Consider the following 18,582-nt stretch of genomic DNA (forward strand, 5'->3'; position numbering starts at 1 on the left):
AAAATACAAAGTATTATATTTTAAATTATGACCTCATAGATATATAATATTATTTTATGAATACAATATTTATATATACAGCTGTTAACGACACCTGATTATTGTCAATGTCAAAAAATTTAGTACTTGTCAAAACAAGTTACAATTCCATTGTTTTGTTAATTCTAAAAGCTAAATTTATAGCTAATTTTATTATAAAATTGTTACTAAATTAATTGTGTGTTATAAATGCTTAGTTAAACAATATGATGATATGGTTAAATACATAGTTAATTGCTTAAATAAAGACTTACTTTAAATTGTGTTGTTAAAAGACGTGTTATTATATATTTTATCAAAATGGGTAATCAACTCGTCGGAGTAGCACCTTCGCAGATATTTCCAGTGGAACATTATTTAAGTGATCATGTCGACTTATCATTTGATCAAAGGTATATAAATTAAATTATACTTTATAATTGCTATTATTTAATAGCAAGTTTTACGCAGTTGTCAATAAGTGTCTAATATACTGTCGTTACTTATTTTTTTTTTTATGTTCAACAGTTTAGGTTCCACAAGATTCTTTAAAGTAGCAAGGGCACGCACCAGAGAAGGTCTTGTTGTTGTGAAAGTGTTTGCTGTCCATGATCCATCGCTGCCTCTTGCTGAACACAAAGAGAGAATATTAAAAATAAAAGAGCAACTAGCATCAGCATTTAATTGCTTGCCATTTCAAAGAGTCATTGTAAGTTATTATATTAATTCCATTTTACCTTACATTTCTATTCTATTTAATGTCTCTATTGTTAAATGGCATCTTAGAGAGGGAATGGAGAGTCTGTCTACGAATTCTCCATCAGAAATTCTGTATAATTATCCTATACATTTTGTTTCTTTTAGTTAACAGATAAAGCAGGTCTTCTAATGAGAGAGTATTGTAAATGCAGTGTGTATGATAGAATGGCGACAAGGCCGTTCCTAACTGTATTAGAGAAGAAATGGATAACATTTCAAGTGCTTTATGCATTGCATAGAATGCACAAACTTGGTATATGCCATGGTGATATTAAGGTTTGTCTAGTCTTTATTATTTTTTTTTTTTCATCTTGGTAAATGGTCAAAAATGTAAACACAATGTTGATCAGCTCAATCCCCAGATAATAAAATTATATCATAGCAGAGTGAAACAGGAACTGACTGTAAACACTATGAATTTGGGTTCTATTCCTACTCAGAGGAGTGAATTAATTTCATGTTCCCGCATTGGCAAGACCAAGCATGAGGTTAGATTTATATAGAAAGCCAACATAATGGGAAACAAAATGTCAACAAAACAATAAAAGAAAACAATTTATCTTTACTTTATCTTACTTTCAGTCCAATTTCTACTTCTACTCTGCCTACTCTTTTATACGTCGTATAAACCGTGAGATTGTTAAATAAAAAAAATCTATTTCACAGTTAGAAAACATAATGGTAACATCATGGCTATGGGTTCTCATTACTGATATAGCATCGTTCAAGCCCACATTCCTACCTGACGACAATCCGGCCGACTTCAGTTACTTCTTTGACACTTCTAGAAGAAGGCTATGCTATGTTGCACCGGAAAGATTTGTTGGAGCACCTGATCCTAATGCCAAACCTACAGTAATATATTATTTTATAACATTATTTTGTTAGTTTTTATATTAATTTAATTCAATATTATTAATTAATAATGTTGGAAAGACTTGGAAGGTATTATTTTTAATTACCCAGTCTCGTAAATCAAAATGTGGCATTAATTTCACCCACTCATATTTATGAAACACTGCTACTTCAAGGATCATAAATCAACGAGTGACATACATTTAGTAAGTTTTATATTTCTTAGTTTACATATATGTGGAAATAGTTCAATATTTAATTTTAAAAATATATAAATATTAATAATTATTTTCTTTAGTCAGATGACGGTGCTAGTGGGCTACTGTTAAGTGAATCACCGTGTAAAATTGGAGAACTTGTACCTAGCATGGATATATTTTCAACAGGGTAAGTAAGTTTCAATATCTCTGCAAAAAAATATTTTACATTATTCTATATTCTATAATTCTAACTTTGTGAATAATACATTGAAACATTACATGAAAAACGAATAAATCAACCATATTTTTAGTTTTATGTTGAAACTTTAAAAATATATTTAAAATAAATTTTACCTTTTGTTTTTGTTATTACTTTGTTTCACTTTATTATTTGTTGTTTGTTATTACTTTGTTTCACCTTATTATTTCATTTAATTGACTAATTTGTTTTTTTGTTATCATCCAACAAGAGAATGATAATAACTAGTATCCCCAAGTACTTAACGATCGAATACATTGGACCACAATTTCTACATACAATTTAACTTCTTCCAACACTTTCAGCTGTGCCCTTTTAGAGCTATGGAACGATGGCACACCAGCGCTGGACCTCCCAGGTCTTTTAGCATATAGGAATGGCGAAGAGAGACCCAACACTATGACACTACCGGATTCAAGCGAACCTGAACTTAGAAACCTATTGCATTCAATGACAGAAAGAAATCCGAAGGATAGGAGAAGTGCGGAGTTATATTTGGATGAAGCTAGGGGCACGTATGTAGATGTTGTTTTATTTTCTTTCAGCTTCTCGTAGTATTCCGCATGTAGCAGTGTAGGCAGAGGGAACTTAGTGTTAAGACACTCTATTCCCTGCTTTTTCCCGATTTCCGGAAGCATTGCGTATTGAGTGGCGAAACTCAATGCTGCGCTTTTTGCTGGTACTAGAGCGAAGAAATGAAAATATTCATAAATAATAAGTCACACGCTGGTGTTCCTGCATCACGACGGCTTCATACGGTTGAGTGGAATTATAAACTACGCTTGGTCTTGTCGGAGTAAACACAATAAAAATATGTTGTAATAAATATTGGTCTGTTTTTTTATTTTATTAATTTGTTTCATCTTATTATTTATATCATATAATTGGCGCATTTATAGGATTTGAACCTATACGAGGTGACTGATATCCCATCTTTTTTATCTCGTATAAAAAAATAATATCACGCATTGCAGGTTATTCCCCGAATATTTTTACTCATTCCTCCAATCCTACATGTTGATATTTTCCGCGCAACCAATCCTCCCGGCAGATGAAAAAATAACAAGAATATACCAAGACATAAAAAACATAATAAAAATATTTACTCAACCGTCAAATACCAAAAACTACCAAGATCTAGTAGACGAAACAACAGAAAATCAAAAAGTTGAAATTGATGCGCTAATAAAAGAAGGGTTTAGAGTTATGACGGTTAATGTGGCGGATTTCGAAGAGGAAAACGAGGATAAAACACCGGAAAATAAGGAAATGGGACCGGATGGGGAAGGATTGATACTTATAACGTCGTTAGTAACATCCTGTATAAGAGGATTGCATCATTGCACCTCAAAATTGCATTGCTTGGAAATATTACAACTTTTGTGCGAGAATTCTAGTTCGGAAGTCATTTTGGACAGGATTTTGCCTTACATTGTAAGTATTAATGACATTTTAAATTAAGAGATACCTATACGATGCCAAATGAATGTCTTTGTTATTTAATCATAACTTAAATTTAAAACATTATTTCTTTTTATATTTGATTAGAGAGATTAAGAATTTAAAAAATCACTCAAACCAACTACACTCTCCGTTATCTCCAGATATATCTCTCCCACGCCCCAGAAGCCCGAGTCCGTGCAGCATCAATATGGTGTGTAACTAAATGTGTGTCTAGTGTACGATCACTACCCACGCAGGATAGCAACGTGTTCCCGGAGTACATACTGCCCGAACTGGCGCCTAGAGCCAGTGACCCCGCTCTCCCCGTGAGGATAGCATATGCTAACAATATAGGTAGATTTGTATTTAAAATTCATGGTTATTGTATTTTTAGCCTCTTAGAATGATTTAAACAGTTAATAATAATTGACATAATTATTAAGAATACCTAAATAAATAGATGTGTTTAACGAAAAAGTACATATTTAATTTTTACATTTACTGATTTATAGCTAAACTAGCGGAAATAGCGGTTCGTTTTTTGGATCAAACTCAGAACATGGCGGAGAAGGAGGCAACAAATATTAATTATGAAACTGAACTTTCGGCCCTACATGAAATGGTATATTAATTTTAATTTATATAGAATTAAGATTTTTCTAAGTATTTCGTCGTTTTAAATATAATAAAACTTTGGGATTGAATGTTTTTAAGAATTTTTTTTTGTGTATAAATCAATTGACGCTAATCGATGATTAGTTGCTCAAAGTTGAGATTCAATAACAATTTTATTTATAATATAAACTATCGTTAAGGCAACGGATGCAACTTATAATATTTGGTGAACTTCACTGATAGGCCGATCAATGTTCATTTACCCTTTACAAAAGCCAAGACTTAATCAAAAAAACGCAGGAGCAAGAATGGTACAGAAGACCGAAGTCTATGGTGCACAACAACTAAAAAAAAATAATGATGTATATTAACACGAGGTCCTCTACCTATCCTGGTAGGCCGGAGAAAGCGTTTCTTGTTGTTAAACAATTTCGTGATTATTCTAGTTTTGAATGTATTTTGTTAGGTGCGGTCGACAGTATCTCATTTGTTGACCGACTCACAAGCGGTGGTCAAGAGAGCGTTAGTTGAAAATGGCATCACTAAGCTTTGCGTGTTTTTTGGGAAACAAAAAGGTAATTTTATAATTATTTCAAGATTTTATTCTTAATTTAAACACGTTTTTTTATAATTTCTATTATTATTGGGCTATTATTAGTACATTGTAAATATTCAAAATGTAGAAAGGATCGTTGATGTTAGATACCTTTATCTATAAAAAAATCATGTTTGTTGTATTATACATTATGATTCATTTTAATAGTGGCCCACAGAAATACAACATCTGTCAAAATTTAAACTGTCTAATTATCACGGTTCGTGAAATACAGCCTGGTGACAGACGAACAGACAGACAGTAGGGACTTATTATTAGAGTCGCGTTTTACCCTTTGGATAAGGAACCCTAAAATGCAATATCTACTTTAATATATTTCAGCAAACGACGTAATCCTATCTCACATGGTAACATTCCTGAATGATAAAGAAGAAGTAGCTTTAAGAGGTTGTTTCTTCGAGCGAGTTGTGGGCGTGGCTTCTTATGTGGGACAGCATGCGGCGCCTATTTTACTGCCTTTATTACAACAGGTAAGAGAATTTTTGAACTTCACACTGTATTTGGAACATAGTAGTATAGATACAGGAAACCTGGGAACCTGGTATTGAGACACTACGTTCTCATCGAGACACTTTTATTGCCCACTTTCGGCCAAATTCTCGACGCATTGCGTTTTAAGTGGTGGAACTTAACGCCGCATTTTAACTTGTTAATAAGAAAGAGGAGTACTACTCGTTACTCAAGAAAAGAAAATATGAATGATTTTATTCCCCCAAGTGAGAATCGACCATTGTCTAATTGTCTTCAAAAAAGGAGATCATAAATTTAAATAATATGAAAAAAAACACAATATAAACCTAAGTAAATATAATAATACGTTCCGCATTTGGCGCCCCGTTCTCTCTGGCCGTACCGTTGGGAGTAAAGTGTGAAGCTGAAGAATTATATATTATTTTTTATATGTAAATAGAAACTAAACTACCGTTATATACTTATTTCAGGGTCTCACAGACCAATCGGAATGGATAATAGCTAAATCACTCCGCGCGACAACCAGCCTAGCTGAGTTAGGACTGTTGCCAAAACAAGCACTTTGTGACTTAGTTGCGGAAAGTGCTGTTTATTTGGCTCATACTAATTTGTGGGTATGTTTATATTGTATTAGTAATTTTTCTTTTATATTTTTTTTTGGTATTTTGTTTTACGCCGCGAATAAAAGTTGGGACCATTAGAGGCAAAGTGGAAATGAAATATCTGTAATTAGTAGAGATGTTATTAAATTGTAATCTAGATGATTACAGGAACGAAAATGTTTTAAGATATAAACATTACCTTAAGTGAATTCGTAGCCACAACTATCGTGAATAGCAAATCCTGCAATTACACTACGAAAGCGCCTATTAGATTATTTAATTGTTTTATTATTTATTAAGTTAGATTTTTGGTGAGTGTGAGTAGTTTGTGTGTTGTTATCGTATCGAGCTATCATTTAGTTATTATTTTTTTAGCTTCATGCTGTATCCGGTACGTAGCAGGGTAGGGTACCTAGTAACCTACTGTTAAGATACTCCGTTCCCATTAAGGCACTGTTCCCCACTTTCTGCTGAATTCTGGGGGCATTGCATGTTGAGTGGTAGAACGTTGCGTTTTGACTCATAACCAGAGCGAGGAAATGAAAATATTTAATAATACATTCCCTCTAGTGGGAATCGAATCCATAACGCCTGATATTATTAATATTTTTTATTTTATATCTTTTGTTTAGTTACTCTTACATCTACATACTTTTATTTCTTTCTAATTGACTTACATCATTTATTTGTAAGAACCCATTGACTGTATCCAAAGAGTAATAAATATTAAAAAGTACTCGTATATATTGTTATATTATAGATACGTCACGAAGTATGCGGCCTAGTGTCTTGTGTAGCGGGTCTACTGAATCCAATAGACGTTAATTGTAAAATACTACCGCTGGTATGGCCGCATCTCAAACATAAACTTATTCAGGTATGTATTAATGTATTTTAGTTCTGATGCTAACATTTTTACACCAGGATAGTCAGAAAGTGCGAAGACATTCTCTTCTCCATACACGCCCAATTTTCAAGACATTGCATGTACAGTGACGGACCTCTGAGCTTTATTTTGTAAGAATCGAACCCACTATCGTTGCATACAAGATGATATGATGTTGTGAACGGGGTACAGCGTAATTCAAAAATAAATAATCATTATTGTTCAGGTGGAAAGGGCAGAATTGTTACTAGAAAGTCTGTCGGAGCCCATACCAAGGAAAGTTCTAGACGCTGTATTGAGACATGGAGACGTGGATAGACTTGTTCAAACGCTGAGGGAGAGACGCGCTGCTAGGTTAAAAGTGAGTAAATTATAATGTTAGAAGTAACTTTTCTAGTTCATATCTAAAGATCATTTAAAAAATATATATATTTTAAAGTTTATACTTTAAAATGTTTTTTTTTTATTGCTAAATAAAAATATATCCATGCAAATATATCCTTGCATAAATTTAATTATTTATAGTATCAACGCTTTTAAATTGCGCTAAAATGGGGTAAAATTTAATATATTTTTTAGGTGAAACAAGGTATGATGCCGCAGTATTCAGAAATGGGACAACAGCTTAAGAATTTATTCCGAAGATTAGCTTCAGATGGTAAGTTATTTTCTATTAATAGTTTGTAGAAAAATACCTATTTAAGAGCGTAAAATTTTGAACGTAGTGTTTTTCGTAATCTTACCTTTCGAATACCGTCCAAGCACTCGTAGCCTATTAAGTAATATGTTCTTATCGATTTTTTTCATCTTCACGCTATATCCCGATTGTAGTAAGGTTGGCAGAGGGAGCCTAGTAATTAGACACTCTGTTCCCGTTTTACTGGAGGCATTGCATGTTAAGTAGCGGAATCCCCGCGCATTACTTTGATATCAGATCGATAAAATAAAAATATTAAATATTTCATGTCTCGAATGGGTATTGAAGCCCCAACCTGCCGCGTTTGCGGTCGCACGCTTGTGCGTCTGTTATAACTTATTTTTGTTATTTACATATCCGTAAGGAGATTTTATTTCCGCTACAGTAAGATTTGTTTTAAGAATGGTAACATTCTTATATTTAATAACAGTTAAAAAAAAAATAAACATTTAGATTTTTGTTTTAGATATTTTACTTTATGTTTCAGGTATGACGGAGCACGTCGAAAATCAGTTATTAGCAATGAGTGCACATCTCATTAAAATACAAGGTTCTGCCACTCAGGTATGAAAGTGTTTTCAGCTTCACGCTTTTTTTCCGCATATAACAGGGAATGCGGAATTTTAGGATATTGTGTGTTGGGTGGTGGAAATCAACCCCGCGCTTTGTCTCGCCAGAGCTGAGAAATAATAATAATAATTTCCTCAAATGGAGATTGAACCTTACAACTACCATGTTTACAGTAACTTGCTGCTGTACTGCACGGCATAGATACGCCAAGGTCACGGCGATACAATGCCTAGGCATTGTAGAGCACATTTATTTTATTATAATACAAAAAAAATATCAATTTATTATTTGTGTTTTGTTTATTATAACATATTAATATGTTTCATAGGATAATAAAACTTATAAAATAGTTAGTATTACAAGTATATCAAAAGATTTATAATTTTTATGTTATTGTATTAAAATTATAGACATAATTAATAAACTATTATTTTGTTGTCTTTTTTTATTATATATTTTTGTGTCTTTAGCATATAACAGACGCACCGGGAAGATTAATATTAAATGGAGGTGGTCTCTCTAAAACTGCAACACTAGATGAAACAAGTCATACACCGGACAGAATGTACACTCAAAGTGTCAATAGGTAAGATTAATTTAAACTAGCGACCCAAAAGCGGCTTCGCCCGCTACCGCACTTAAAGACAAATTATATAAAATGTGAATGAATATTTTAATTTATTCGTTTTGGTAACAAGACAAAACGCATCGTTGAGTTCCGCAAGAAGCAATGTTTTGAAAATTTGGCGGAAAGTGAGAGAGTCCTAACACTAGACAGTGTTAATAATTTATACATACGAGATACCTATAATGCTTACATGGTTTATTAATTAATTAATTTATTTATTGAGATTCACCAGTGGTAATGGCATGAAATAATTGTTATAATAATTTTGTTGTTTTCTTGATGAAACCACTAACTTACTTTACATAAAATCATACGTATATAATATATCATAAAGATTCCTAGTAAAATTAAATGTCAAATTTAGGCGTTCCCATAAAACGTCCTTGTCGAATGAAACCCACATGAACACGGAATGGCAACACATGTTCGGACAAACTCAAGACCAGGGTGTGGTTAAGGGTAAGTAATGTATGCATGATATTAAAATATTTAAACCATCGTGGCGTGATTTCTGATTTGACAAATGATTTTTTTTGCATTAATTGATTAATTTTTTTACCGCTGTTTGTCCTTGCAGCGTGTGACACCGTGTCGCAGTCGGGCGCGCACTCATGTGTGGGCGCGAGCGCGGGCGTGGCGGGCGGTGTGAACGTCAGCCACCAACACTCACAGATGGGGCACAGCGCTAGTTACGTCCAGTGTGAGTTTGCTATTTGGCTTAGAGACTATCTGTAAATTTCATCACAACTCATTTTATAATATAGTATATCATTAGACATTATATACAATGGATAACTTCATAATAATTAACGTAATATAAGGTCTAGTTTACTTCGAGAAATAACCTATAAGAGTTTTTCATTTTATTCGAACTTACGAATAAAAAATTCTAAGATTTCATTCAATTAAATCCATACAATTTTATAAATTTATGCTTTACAGACAGCATGGCGCCATGTCGTGTAGAGTTACGAAATCTTATCTCTCGTATGCAACAGAAATTCCAGAAATCGTTAAGGTTAGTACGTTTATGATTTTCTTACTCTATTTTTATCCATATTATATTAGTTATTGTATAATAACTATTATTAAGTGGGTATATAACACGTTATGTGATACAAATCTCGGATTGCGATCGAAAATCGAATTAAATTATTTCATAATTTAGAAATATTAGCAAATTAATGCCTTCAAAGGAAAACACGATGCAATGTAATAGAGGAGACTGGTGAAAGAGCGAATATTTTCTCTCAGTGCCATTTGTTGAAATTCTGTTGGAGCTAAATTTCTTTGGAATTTTTCAGGTTTCGCTAAACAAACCTAGTAATTCGGTTTTATTTATTGATTATATTTACCTAATCAAATTATTTATTACTATTTAGAACTCACGATGACAACGTGGAAATCGGTGAGGATCTACTACCACCACCCACTTGGAGACCCGGGAATCAACTGCTGGCGTATTTACATGAACATAAGTAAGTATAAAATATCATTCTTATTACTATTTAATCGAGGCTAATCGTGGCGACGGGGCACAAACGTGTGGCTGTAAACGTGACAGGTTGTGGGTTCGGTTCTCACTTGAGGATTTTTAAAAAATATATGATGTTAAAAAAAAATTAAAAATATTTTACGCGATATAAACCGGCAATCTATTGCAAACGTTTGACTTAAGGAATATGTCATTGCGACGATGTTAATGAGATGAGACTTAATACCAGAACAAACTCGTAAGAAAGCTATTTTTTGGTCATTACTTTCGAAAATAAAATATAGACATTGCATTCTCATTTATAAATACCTAAATATATTTTCCATTTATCCAGGGCCCGTGTGAACCAGTTAGTTCGTCTGCCCGCATACAAAAACCTATTTGGTTCGTGTTCCGACGACGGCACGGTGCGGCTGTGGGACGCGGCCAAGTTGCAGGGACACGCTTATGTTAATAAGTGAGTCTATTTTTTTGTCTGTGCAAACCGGACGTGGCACGGGGCCACAAGAAAACGCTCAACACGCAATGCCTCAAAGAGAGAACAGAATTTAATGGGGTACAGAGTGTCTCAATACTTCATTCCCAGGTTCCCTCTGCCTATCCTGCTATGTGTGGGACACAGCGAGAAGTTATAAAAAATATTCATTTGGAAACATAAATATTCATATTTCATTATATTTTTGTGTTATACAGATGTTTTTGTCAGCACCACTTTAAATGAAACCACAGTTTTAAACACTCTACAACTAGCCTAATACAATTAAAAAATAAAACCCCAAAAATTAAAAGCACAAATAAACCTATCAAAGGACATCGCCGCACACGCCTCATTCCGAAATCGAGTCGTAGGTATTGGCAATAAAGTTCAAAGTTGTTTAATCTTTAGTAGTATTTTTTTAGTAGTAAGTGTATACGTTATTGGTATCTATGCGTAACTGCGTCACACGAAATATAGGCTAAACATCGTGAAATGAAAAAAAATCCTACGTTCAAAGTTCTAAACTGTTGTTGACTGATCTGGATTCATTTCTTCAGTTATGGGTTTGAAATATTTTACCCTATATGCTACAAATCATTTATTTCTGTTATTTTCCAGATCTAAATCCATGTACAACAGAAGTGCGGGTCCGGTCATAGCTCTGGCCGCGTGTGAGGGAGGACACTCTTTAGTGGCTGCGACGCAGGAGGGATCTATATTTGTACTTAGGTATTTAATTTTATGTTTATAATATGATTATTATGAGGCGGTGATATTATAGTTTCTTGGCAACACTTACAATTTGACGTTGTTTGATATTAGTTTGGCCCTGAGCAAATACGTTTTTATTTTTGACTCAAAATTTTACAGTTTTATTTTTTACCTTTACAGACCAGAGAGTGGTTCCTCACGCATGAGTCTGTCTCAATGCCGACAGCTGTCGGAGGGGGGGTGCGCGGCGCTAGCAGCGGCAGGTGGGGCACATGCCGGTGTCATATCATATGCGACGTTAAATGCCGCAGTCGTTGGATGGGATTTGAGGGCTCCGGGTAGGTAGAATTGTACAACTTGCTGTACAATTTACATTTTTTTTCCGGTTTTATTTAGTGGCAGAACTAAACGCCGCATTATGTCTTATCAGAGCGAGGAAATGAAAATAATTCACTTTTCCCAGGAAATTTTAATTACTAATTGAATAACTCATGTAATGGAAGTTGAATTAATAAAAGTAAGTAATTTGAAACAAAAAATATATAAGAACAAATAATAGCATAATAAGTAATCATCTTATATAACTGTTTTTGTAATATTTACAAAATATTTTAGAGTAAAAAAAATATACGATATTTTCATTAGTTCTGTTCTTGTATCACAATAAAAATTATAATCTTAATAATCTTGTTTTTACTATTCTCCTTTAATACATTTATATTACAAACTAAACTCAATACAATTTACCACTTTAACCCAGGCAACGCGTGGAAGCTTCAAGGAGATCTGAAACAAGGCGTGTACACGTGCCTGTACGCGAGCAGCAGCGGGTACCTGGCGGTGGGTACGTCGAGCGGCGCCATCTGCGTGTGGGATCTGAGATTCGGATTGCCCATCACGTCCGTGAAACATCCTAATTGTTAGTTTTATCGTGATTTTATGGTACCTATTAACGCCACCGCAGTTACACATGAAAAAAAATAGATCTTATTCGTTACAGAACTTATTTCTGCATTCTCCACATTTAACGTGTTCAAAGAGCTGCCGTGTAATTTATTTTTATCAATTTCATTAGGGTCGCATGTTGCCTCATGGAATCTATTCGGACAGGAAGTTAGGTAAATGTTTCGCAGTAGAAACCAATTCTTCGGGCCTTATATCGTGGATGACGGGGTAGGGTTGGGTTATGATCGTGTGGTGCGGTTTTGTTGCAGCGGAGCGCGTGCGGCGCGTGGTGAGCGCGGGGCGCGGGTCGGGCGTTTGGGCAGCGGGCGCGCGCGACGCTCACGCGTGGTGCCTCGAGTCCACGCAGCGCACGCACGCGCTGTGGCCCGCCACCGCCGGCGCACAGCCGCTGCACTACGGGCCACTGGTGAGGCACACACATATATATTCATAGTCATACTTAACGCGACTTCGTTTCATGCCGACGCGCGTCTCATGGCGCTCAATGCTCGCCACAATCTTCAGTCTTCTAGTCAAACTTAGACCAGTGCTATACTAGCGTATATATATAATCAAATCAATATATCTATAATCAAAACAAGATAATTTTCATAAATTAACTAAAAAAATCGGACAAGACCAGACTATAATTAGATTAAAAGAAATGAATTTAAATTTAATATATCATGATATTTAAAAAAATACCTTAACTTTTTAAGAGTCAAAAACTATTTTTTTTTCGGTTCACTTAATATTTTTTTATAAACATTGATTTTTGTTGACATATATTTTTTTAATAAACACATCATTATGTACCTACATATATATGCACAAAATCCACTTTTCTTCAAACATTCGATTAACAATGAATCCGATTAATCGAAGCTCTATTGTATTAAAAAAAAAATATTTCTTACTACAGGCGTCTCACTACATAAGCGCAGTATACTGCGGCACTCGTGATGGTAACAAGTTCCTCATAACGGGAGGATCGGATCAAAGACTCAGATTCTGGGATCTACAGCATCCAGAGGATTCTCATGTGTTATTGAATGCACCGCACGATCAAATGCACTCGATTAAGTACAGGTAAGTTTTTATGTTAACTATTATTTTTTTTTCATTTTAATTATGACTAGCGCATATGGCGCAACTACAGTGCCTTACTGTAAAAACGATGGTTGTGGAAATGGCTTGGGGAAATATTTTTTTTCCATTACTGCCCTCTTGTAAGGCTACGTGCGAGGTGGAATTCCGCCACTCAATACTTGATGTCTCGATTCTGGCAGTAAGCAGACCAAGAAGGTTCTTAGCAATGAGAACTTCTCTCTGCCTACCCTGCTTCATGCACGATACAGCGCCAACCTAAAAAAAATAACTTTTTAAAATTATAATAATCATAATTTCAGGAGTAGAATAATCGACGGTACAACAGTAATACAAGAGTGCGCCAAGTCTAACATTTCCACCCCCGTCATAGAGGACAACGTTTACCGCACGGTGGAGTCGAGGAGCTTCTATCACACCGCACCCATCACGGATATAACGCTAGTTGAAGGGAGCAAATGTTACTTGGTCAGCTCGTCTGCTGACGGTGTGATTAATGTATGGAAGTAAAAGAGAAAAGGTCCAAAAAGTTGACACCACATGAGTTGATATTTTATATATTATGTAATTCTTGTTGAAGGTAATATATCTTACTTAGTGAGCTTGTCCATTGATGGTGTGATTGACGTTGGATTTGTAAGTAAAAGGTCATGATTTTGGGATTCTCGAAGACGTATTTTATTAGACTTATGTAGATGTGAACTTCATTAGTATACCATAATTTAAAATTTATATATTTTAATTTAATGTACTTTGTCAATTTTTAAAAATAATGTATTAAATATTTTTTCCTCGTTGAGTTCCGTCACTACACAATACACAATGTCCTTAGAAAGAATGTGGGATACTGAAGTGTCTTAATGAAAACGGAGTGTGGTAACACTAGGCTACTTCTACATACCTTGCTTTGCGGGATACAGCGTGAAGCTGAAAAGAACCTTACTTTCATACTGCATAACTGTAGTAACTGTAGTAACCACCACAGTTATAACTCTAGTTGAAGGGAATAAAAGTTAAAATATGTATTATTACTGTATTTAAATTCCCAGACGTAAATATTAAAACTATTGTATATTCTTGGCTTTTTTGCTATTTTTTTTAATATATTTTTTTTTTAGTTTTCTTTGTTCCACGCTTCTTTAAAATGTTGATACAAACCTTTAAACACAATTCTATGGAAATTCTAATCTGATGGCATATTATTATGCTTTTGACATATATTTTTTTATACTTTTTATTTTTGGATCAAAAAGTACTTTTAGTACTTTTTGATCCAAAAATAACTGTAACAGTAGTGATTAAACATATTAAATCATAAATTTATGTTTATATGGATCTTTTTTTATATTATCAATGAGATAATATAAAAAAAGATTTTCATTTGCATATTATAAGTAATTTTTTTAGCAAAAATTAAGTCTTTTACAGCGACTTTATTTTTTCTAAGGAAGCGCTCACGTTGTTACAATGTTAGTATGAAAGTGTATAGCAGCGGTTATTTTTTTTATAATTTAAAAAAATATTTGTACACCTATCATAAAAAAAAATTCAAATCATAAAAATTACAAAAGTAAATTTAATTTAAAGTTAATTTAATGCCTAACTAATTTAAAATTGAAGCGAGATTTTTAAATTATTAATTATATAGGAACATAGGATTGAGTTTTGTTTTGAGTCCGTCGTGACTCAATGAGAAAGCACCTAATTATATAAACACGATGAATTCGCTTCCCGCTCGGGGGAATCAATTATTTTCATTGCCTTTCAATATTCAGACAGAGAATGGAGTGTTTTGACACTATGTTCTGTTTGCCACTATAACATGAGAAGCTGCTCTTTTTTCACTTAATTATTCAAGTTATATAATATGATATTCTAGTTATTGATAGAAGAAACGATATGAGAATATTATTTCTTTATCAGTTTTATTGTTATGTAAAATTTGCTCATTGTGATTGTATTAGATATAATAGACATGCTATATATGTATATTTATGTGCAATAAAATTTTATTGTTTTACCTATAAAAAGTTTTTTTTTATAATTTAAGTCTTTCACTGTTTTTGTGGGGGGCCTTCTGCCCCGCGTGAGGTGAGGTGGAGCCAAGCTTCACGCTGTATCTGGGTGGCAGGGGAAAACTGGGAACCTAGTGTTAACTTTCCGCCGAATTCTGGAGGCATTGCGTATTGAGTAGCGAAACCCAACGCCGCGCTTTGCCTCGTTACTATAGAAAAAATGAAATATTTCAAGTGTGTTTGACACACAACAGTCGTATTTACAGTCGCACGCTTGTGCCATGACATATTCCAATGTTTTTCAATGAAATGATATGACTAAGAAGAAATCAAAAGTAAAAATCAAAGTAAATGTTCCTTTAAGCTTTCAAGGTAATGAATAAAGAAAACAAATATCACTAAAAAACCTCAACCAAGATTATAAATATATCATGTAACTGTACTTTAATAATTTACATGTTAATTCTGAAATTAATGTTTTATTTGCATAAAATAAAACAGGACTGTACTTATAATAATTTATTAATATTCTTATAATATTGTACTATAATACACTTAAATTACACCTATAGTATATTTCAAAAGTATTTTCAGTAAATTCACAATATTTCATTAATTTCTAATGTGTTTTAATAAAAAAATCTAGCCATACTTTAATTAATAATATGATTTTAAACTTACTCTAACAAATTAACACTGCCAAATGATTTACTATATAGAAATATATAAACAAATACAAAAGAGTAAAAATAATACACATATATATTAAATTTTTTAAAATATTAAGAACAAGATGATCGATTTTTATGTATAAAATTGACAGACTATAAAGTTTTATAAAAAGTAAAACAAAATTAAAAACAATATATGAAATTGAAGTGTTTAATTAAAACATTAAAATCAAGTGAAAATAAAAGTTGTAAATGCAAACAAAAACATTGTATTTATACAAATAATTGTGATTGTCAATAATAAAAACATATTATATTAAAATATTTTATAACTTTGAGACTTGATGGCCAAGTCAAAAATATAGTATTTAAAAAAAATTACCATTGCCGACTCTAATAAATCTGGAAAGCTTAATATAAAATATCACAAGACACCGATTTTACAAGAATTTTCACATAATGTATGTATATATGTATATATACACACTATTATATGAGTGTGTGAATTTACACTATTGTAAAGTATTTTACAAATTATTTCTATACATATTAAATTATCTATATTTAAATGTTTAGTGTAGAACTTTGATATGAGAAACAAATCCTTTTCTTGTTGTTAAAGTTTCACCATAAGTCATCAGACCATCGCACATCACCTTCTCAGTCTTCTGGTGACAAAATAGCTCAATTGGCAACAGTGAGAAAAATTATGTAAATATGAAAAATAATGTATTTTGTAATTTATTAATTATTACTATCCTTTACTGGTGCTTTCATCTTTTTTGTCATTTTCTGAATCTCTTGTAAGAGCATCAAGATCCATCGTTTGAAATTTAGGATTTTGTGCATTTGAAGCAAATTCGACAAAAAGCTCTTTGAGAAATTTAAGGTCTTTTGTCAATGATTTAACTTTCTCCTCTAATTCTTGATTCTCTGCTTTTAATTTTGTAACTCGTGTAAATGTCTCCTGCGTTCTCTGCTTCGACTTGTACCTGCTTTTCTTTACAGCCTGTGAATTAATACAATTAAAGAAATTTAAGTATTATTGAAAGTACTTGTACTGTAAAGCCAAAAAAATGGTAAACAAAATATTGCGCAATAAACATTAAATGGTTGTTATACGGGATTCAATTGATATTAATGACGTAATAATTTCACATCCATAGAAAGTATTCAAATATTGCTTTCAACTATAGAGACATCCTTTTTTCAGTTTTATGATCTTGTACAGAACTTATTAATATTTGATATGTTTTTAAGATGTATATGAATATTATTAAAAAATAAATCTTACCTCGTTATTTCGATCTCTTCGTCGCCTATAGTCATCGTCATCATCATCAACGTCGCTAGCTCCTTGTCTCCCGCGTTTAACAGGAGGCATGTCCCAGGAGTTTTCTAAGATCATCAAAATTTATTTAATATATCGCTCCAGGAACATGTATCGATGCCCTGTATACTTTTTCTGTTGTATAAAGCGTCAGGCTTTGCACTTAGGAAAAACCTAATGAAGCAATAATTATAGAGCAAAATATGACGTAATTTTTTCCTTAACAACGAAATTCACAATATTCTCGATTTCACGGTCAAACTTATTAGAATGTTACGCAACAGCAATTATTTAATTAGGTTGGAGTAGATAAGTAAGTAAACTTTTTGTTTATAAAAAATATTCACTGAGTAAACAGTAAACACTTGCTATGTAAACTGTGAACTTGCACTTGTGAATGTGATTGTGATTTGTCAAGTGAATGAAGTCGTTTTAGGGATGCTCGATTATCGTCAATTTTCGATGAATATCGATGTTAGCAATTAAAATATCGATGTTTTAAAATCGATGTTGCATTAAATCCCTATCCCTATCCCTTATCCCTATATAAAATAAACAAGTAAAAATAGCGAGTCTGTACATTGAATATATTTACAAAATAATGATAAAGGGGGTTTAGAGACAGTCATAGATCCCAAATCTACAAAAAAAATTGTCTGTTTATTTGTATGTTTGTACACGCTAATCTCCGGAATTATTGGACGGATTTAAATGAAACTTTTTTGGTTGTATAGCTATTATATCTAGGCAACATCTAGGCTATATTTTATTTTGAAAATTTGGATACCCGATGTGGAACCTTTATATCTTTTATAGTTTAGACAGGCTGTTAAGCCTGTCTAAACTATAAAAGATATAAATATACTGCCATGAGGAAAATTGAACAACCCCGATTAACACAATTCTTTTATAGTTTTTTTTTCACTTATTTCTAACCTCTTTTACACAAGTTCGCTAACAGTATAATAAATAATTAGCTTCACATATCTCATATCAATGCTCAATGTATATTATTATAAATATTAAGTATCAACAATGGACGGATTTTTAATTCGAAACCATCAAAAATAGATATTACGATAATGTAAAAGAAAAAAACATATTTCAAGGCATTATAATTGTCAGTCAATTATCGGTTTATGAAATGAATAATCACGTAGGTCAAGCCGCGGGCGCCCGCCCGCTAGTAAAAGAATAAAACATCGTAACAT

General features: G+C 32.9%; 2 protein-coding genes across 3 annotated transcripts; one reads left to right on the plus strand and one right to left on the minus strand.

The window, feature by feature from the left end:
* The first annotated feature begins 134 nt into the window (after positions 1–134).
* Positions 135–17,875, plus strand: Vps15 (vacuolar protein sorting 15). Of its 2 annotated transcripts, XM_085194942.1 has the most exons (28): positions 137–431; positions 547–727; positions 883–1,053; positions 1,444–1,632; positions 1,931–2,019; positions 2,397–2,606; positions 3,066–3,525; positions 3,696–3,888; positions 4,047–4,156; positions 4,616–4,724; positions 5,087–5,235; positions 5,707–5,850; positions 6,599–6,715; positions 6,951–7,085; positions 7,304–7,382; positions 7,909–7,985; positions 8,462–8,577; positions 8,984–9,078; positions 9,197–9,319; positions 9,562–9,637; positions 10,002–10,097; positions 10,449–10,571; positions 11,211–11,321; positions 11,484–11,641; positions 12,064–12,222; positions 12,518–12,675; positions 13,171–13,337; positions 13,658–17,875. In XM_085194942.1, exons 1-28 carry the CDS (start codon positions 340–342, stop codon positions 13,863–13,865), a joined length of 4,095 nt encoding a protein of 1,364 aa, XP_085051068.1. In that variant the 5' UTR covers positions 137–339; the 3' UTR covers positions 13,866–17,875. The 2 variants fall into 2 exon arrangements, with proteins under 2 accessions (XP_085051069.1, XP_085051068.1); XM_085194943.1 differs by lacking the exons at positions 12,518–12,675; positions 13,171–13,337; positions 13,658–17,875 and adding an exon at positions 12,379–12,504 and having other exon boundaries at positions 135–431.
* Irbp18 (Inverted repeat binding protein 18 kDa) lies at positions 15,830–17,475 on the minus strand. The gene is made up of 2 exons (XM_085194944.1): positions 17,336–17,475; positions 15,830–17,050 (listed from the first exon to the last, which is right to left on the minus strand). The coding sequence occupies exons 1-2, from the start codon at positions 17,447–17,449 to the stop codon at positions 16,796–16,798; spliced, it is 369 nt and encodes a 122-aa protein (XP_085051070.1). The 5' UTR covers positions 17,450–17,475; the 3' UTR covers positions 15,830–16,795.
* Positions 17,876–18,582: the final 707 nt, after the last annotated feature.

This window comes from Heliconius melpomene, chromosome 12 (assembly GCF_056956725.1).
Source record: "Heliconius melpomene rosina isolate 202511_hmr_F chromosome 12, ASM5695672v1, whole genome shotgun sequence".
Lineage (NCBI taxonomy): Eukaryota > Metazoa > Arthropoda > Insecta > Lepidoptera > Nymphalidae > Heliconius > Heliconius melpomene.

Bases quoted from the DNA above. Each gene is read 5' to 3' on its own strand.
- Irbp18 (XM_085194944.1), bottom strand. From the start codon at position 17,449: ATGATCTTAGAAAACTCCTGGGACATGCCTCCTGTTAAACGCGGGAGA. The intron at 17,051-17,335 runs GTAAGATTTATT...ATTAATTCACAG, and splicing joins GAAGAGATCGAAATAACGAG to GCTGTAAAGAAAAGCAGGTA.
- Vps15 (XM_085194942.1), top strand. From the start codon at position 340: ATGGGTAATCAACTCGTCGGAGTAGCACCTTCGCAGATATTTCCAGTG. The intron at 9,079-9,196 runs GTAAGTAATGTA...TTGTCCTTGCAG, and splicing joins AGACCAGGGTGTGGTTAAGG to CGTGTGACACCGTGTCGCAG. The intron at 12,676-13,170 runs GTGAGGCACACA...TTCTTACTACAG, and splicing joins CGCTGCACTACGGGCCACTG to GCGTCTCACTACATAAGCGC.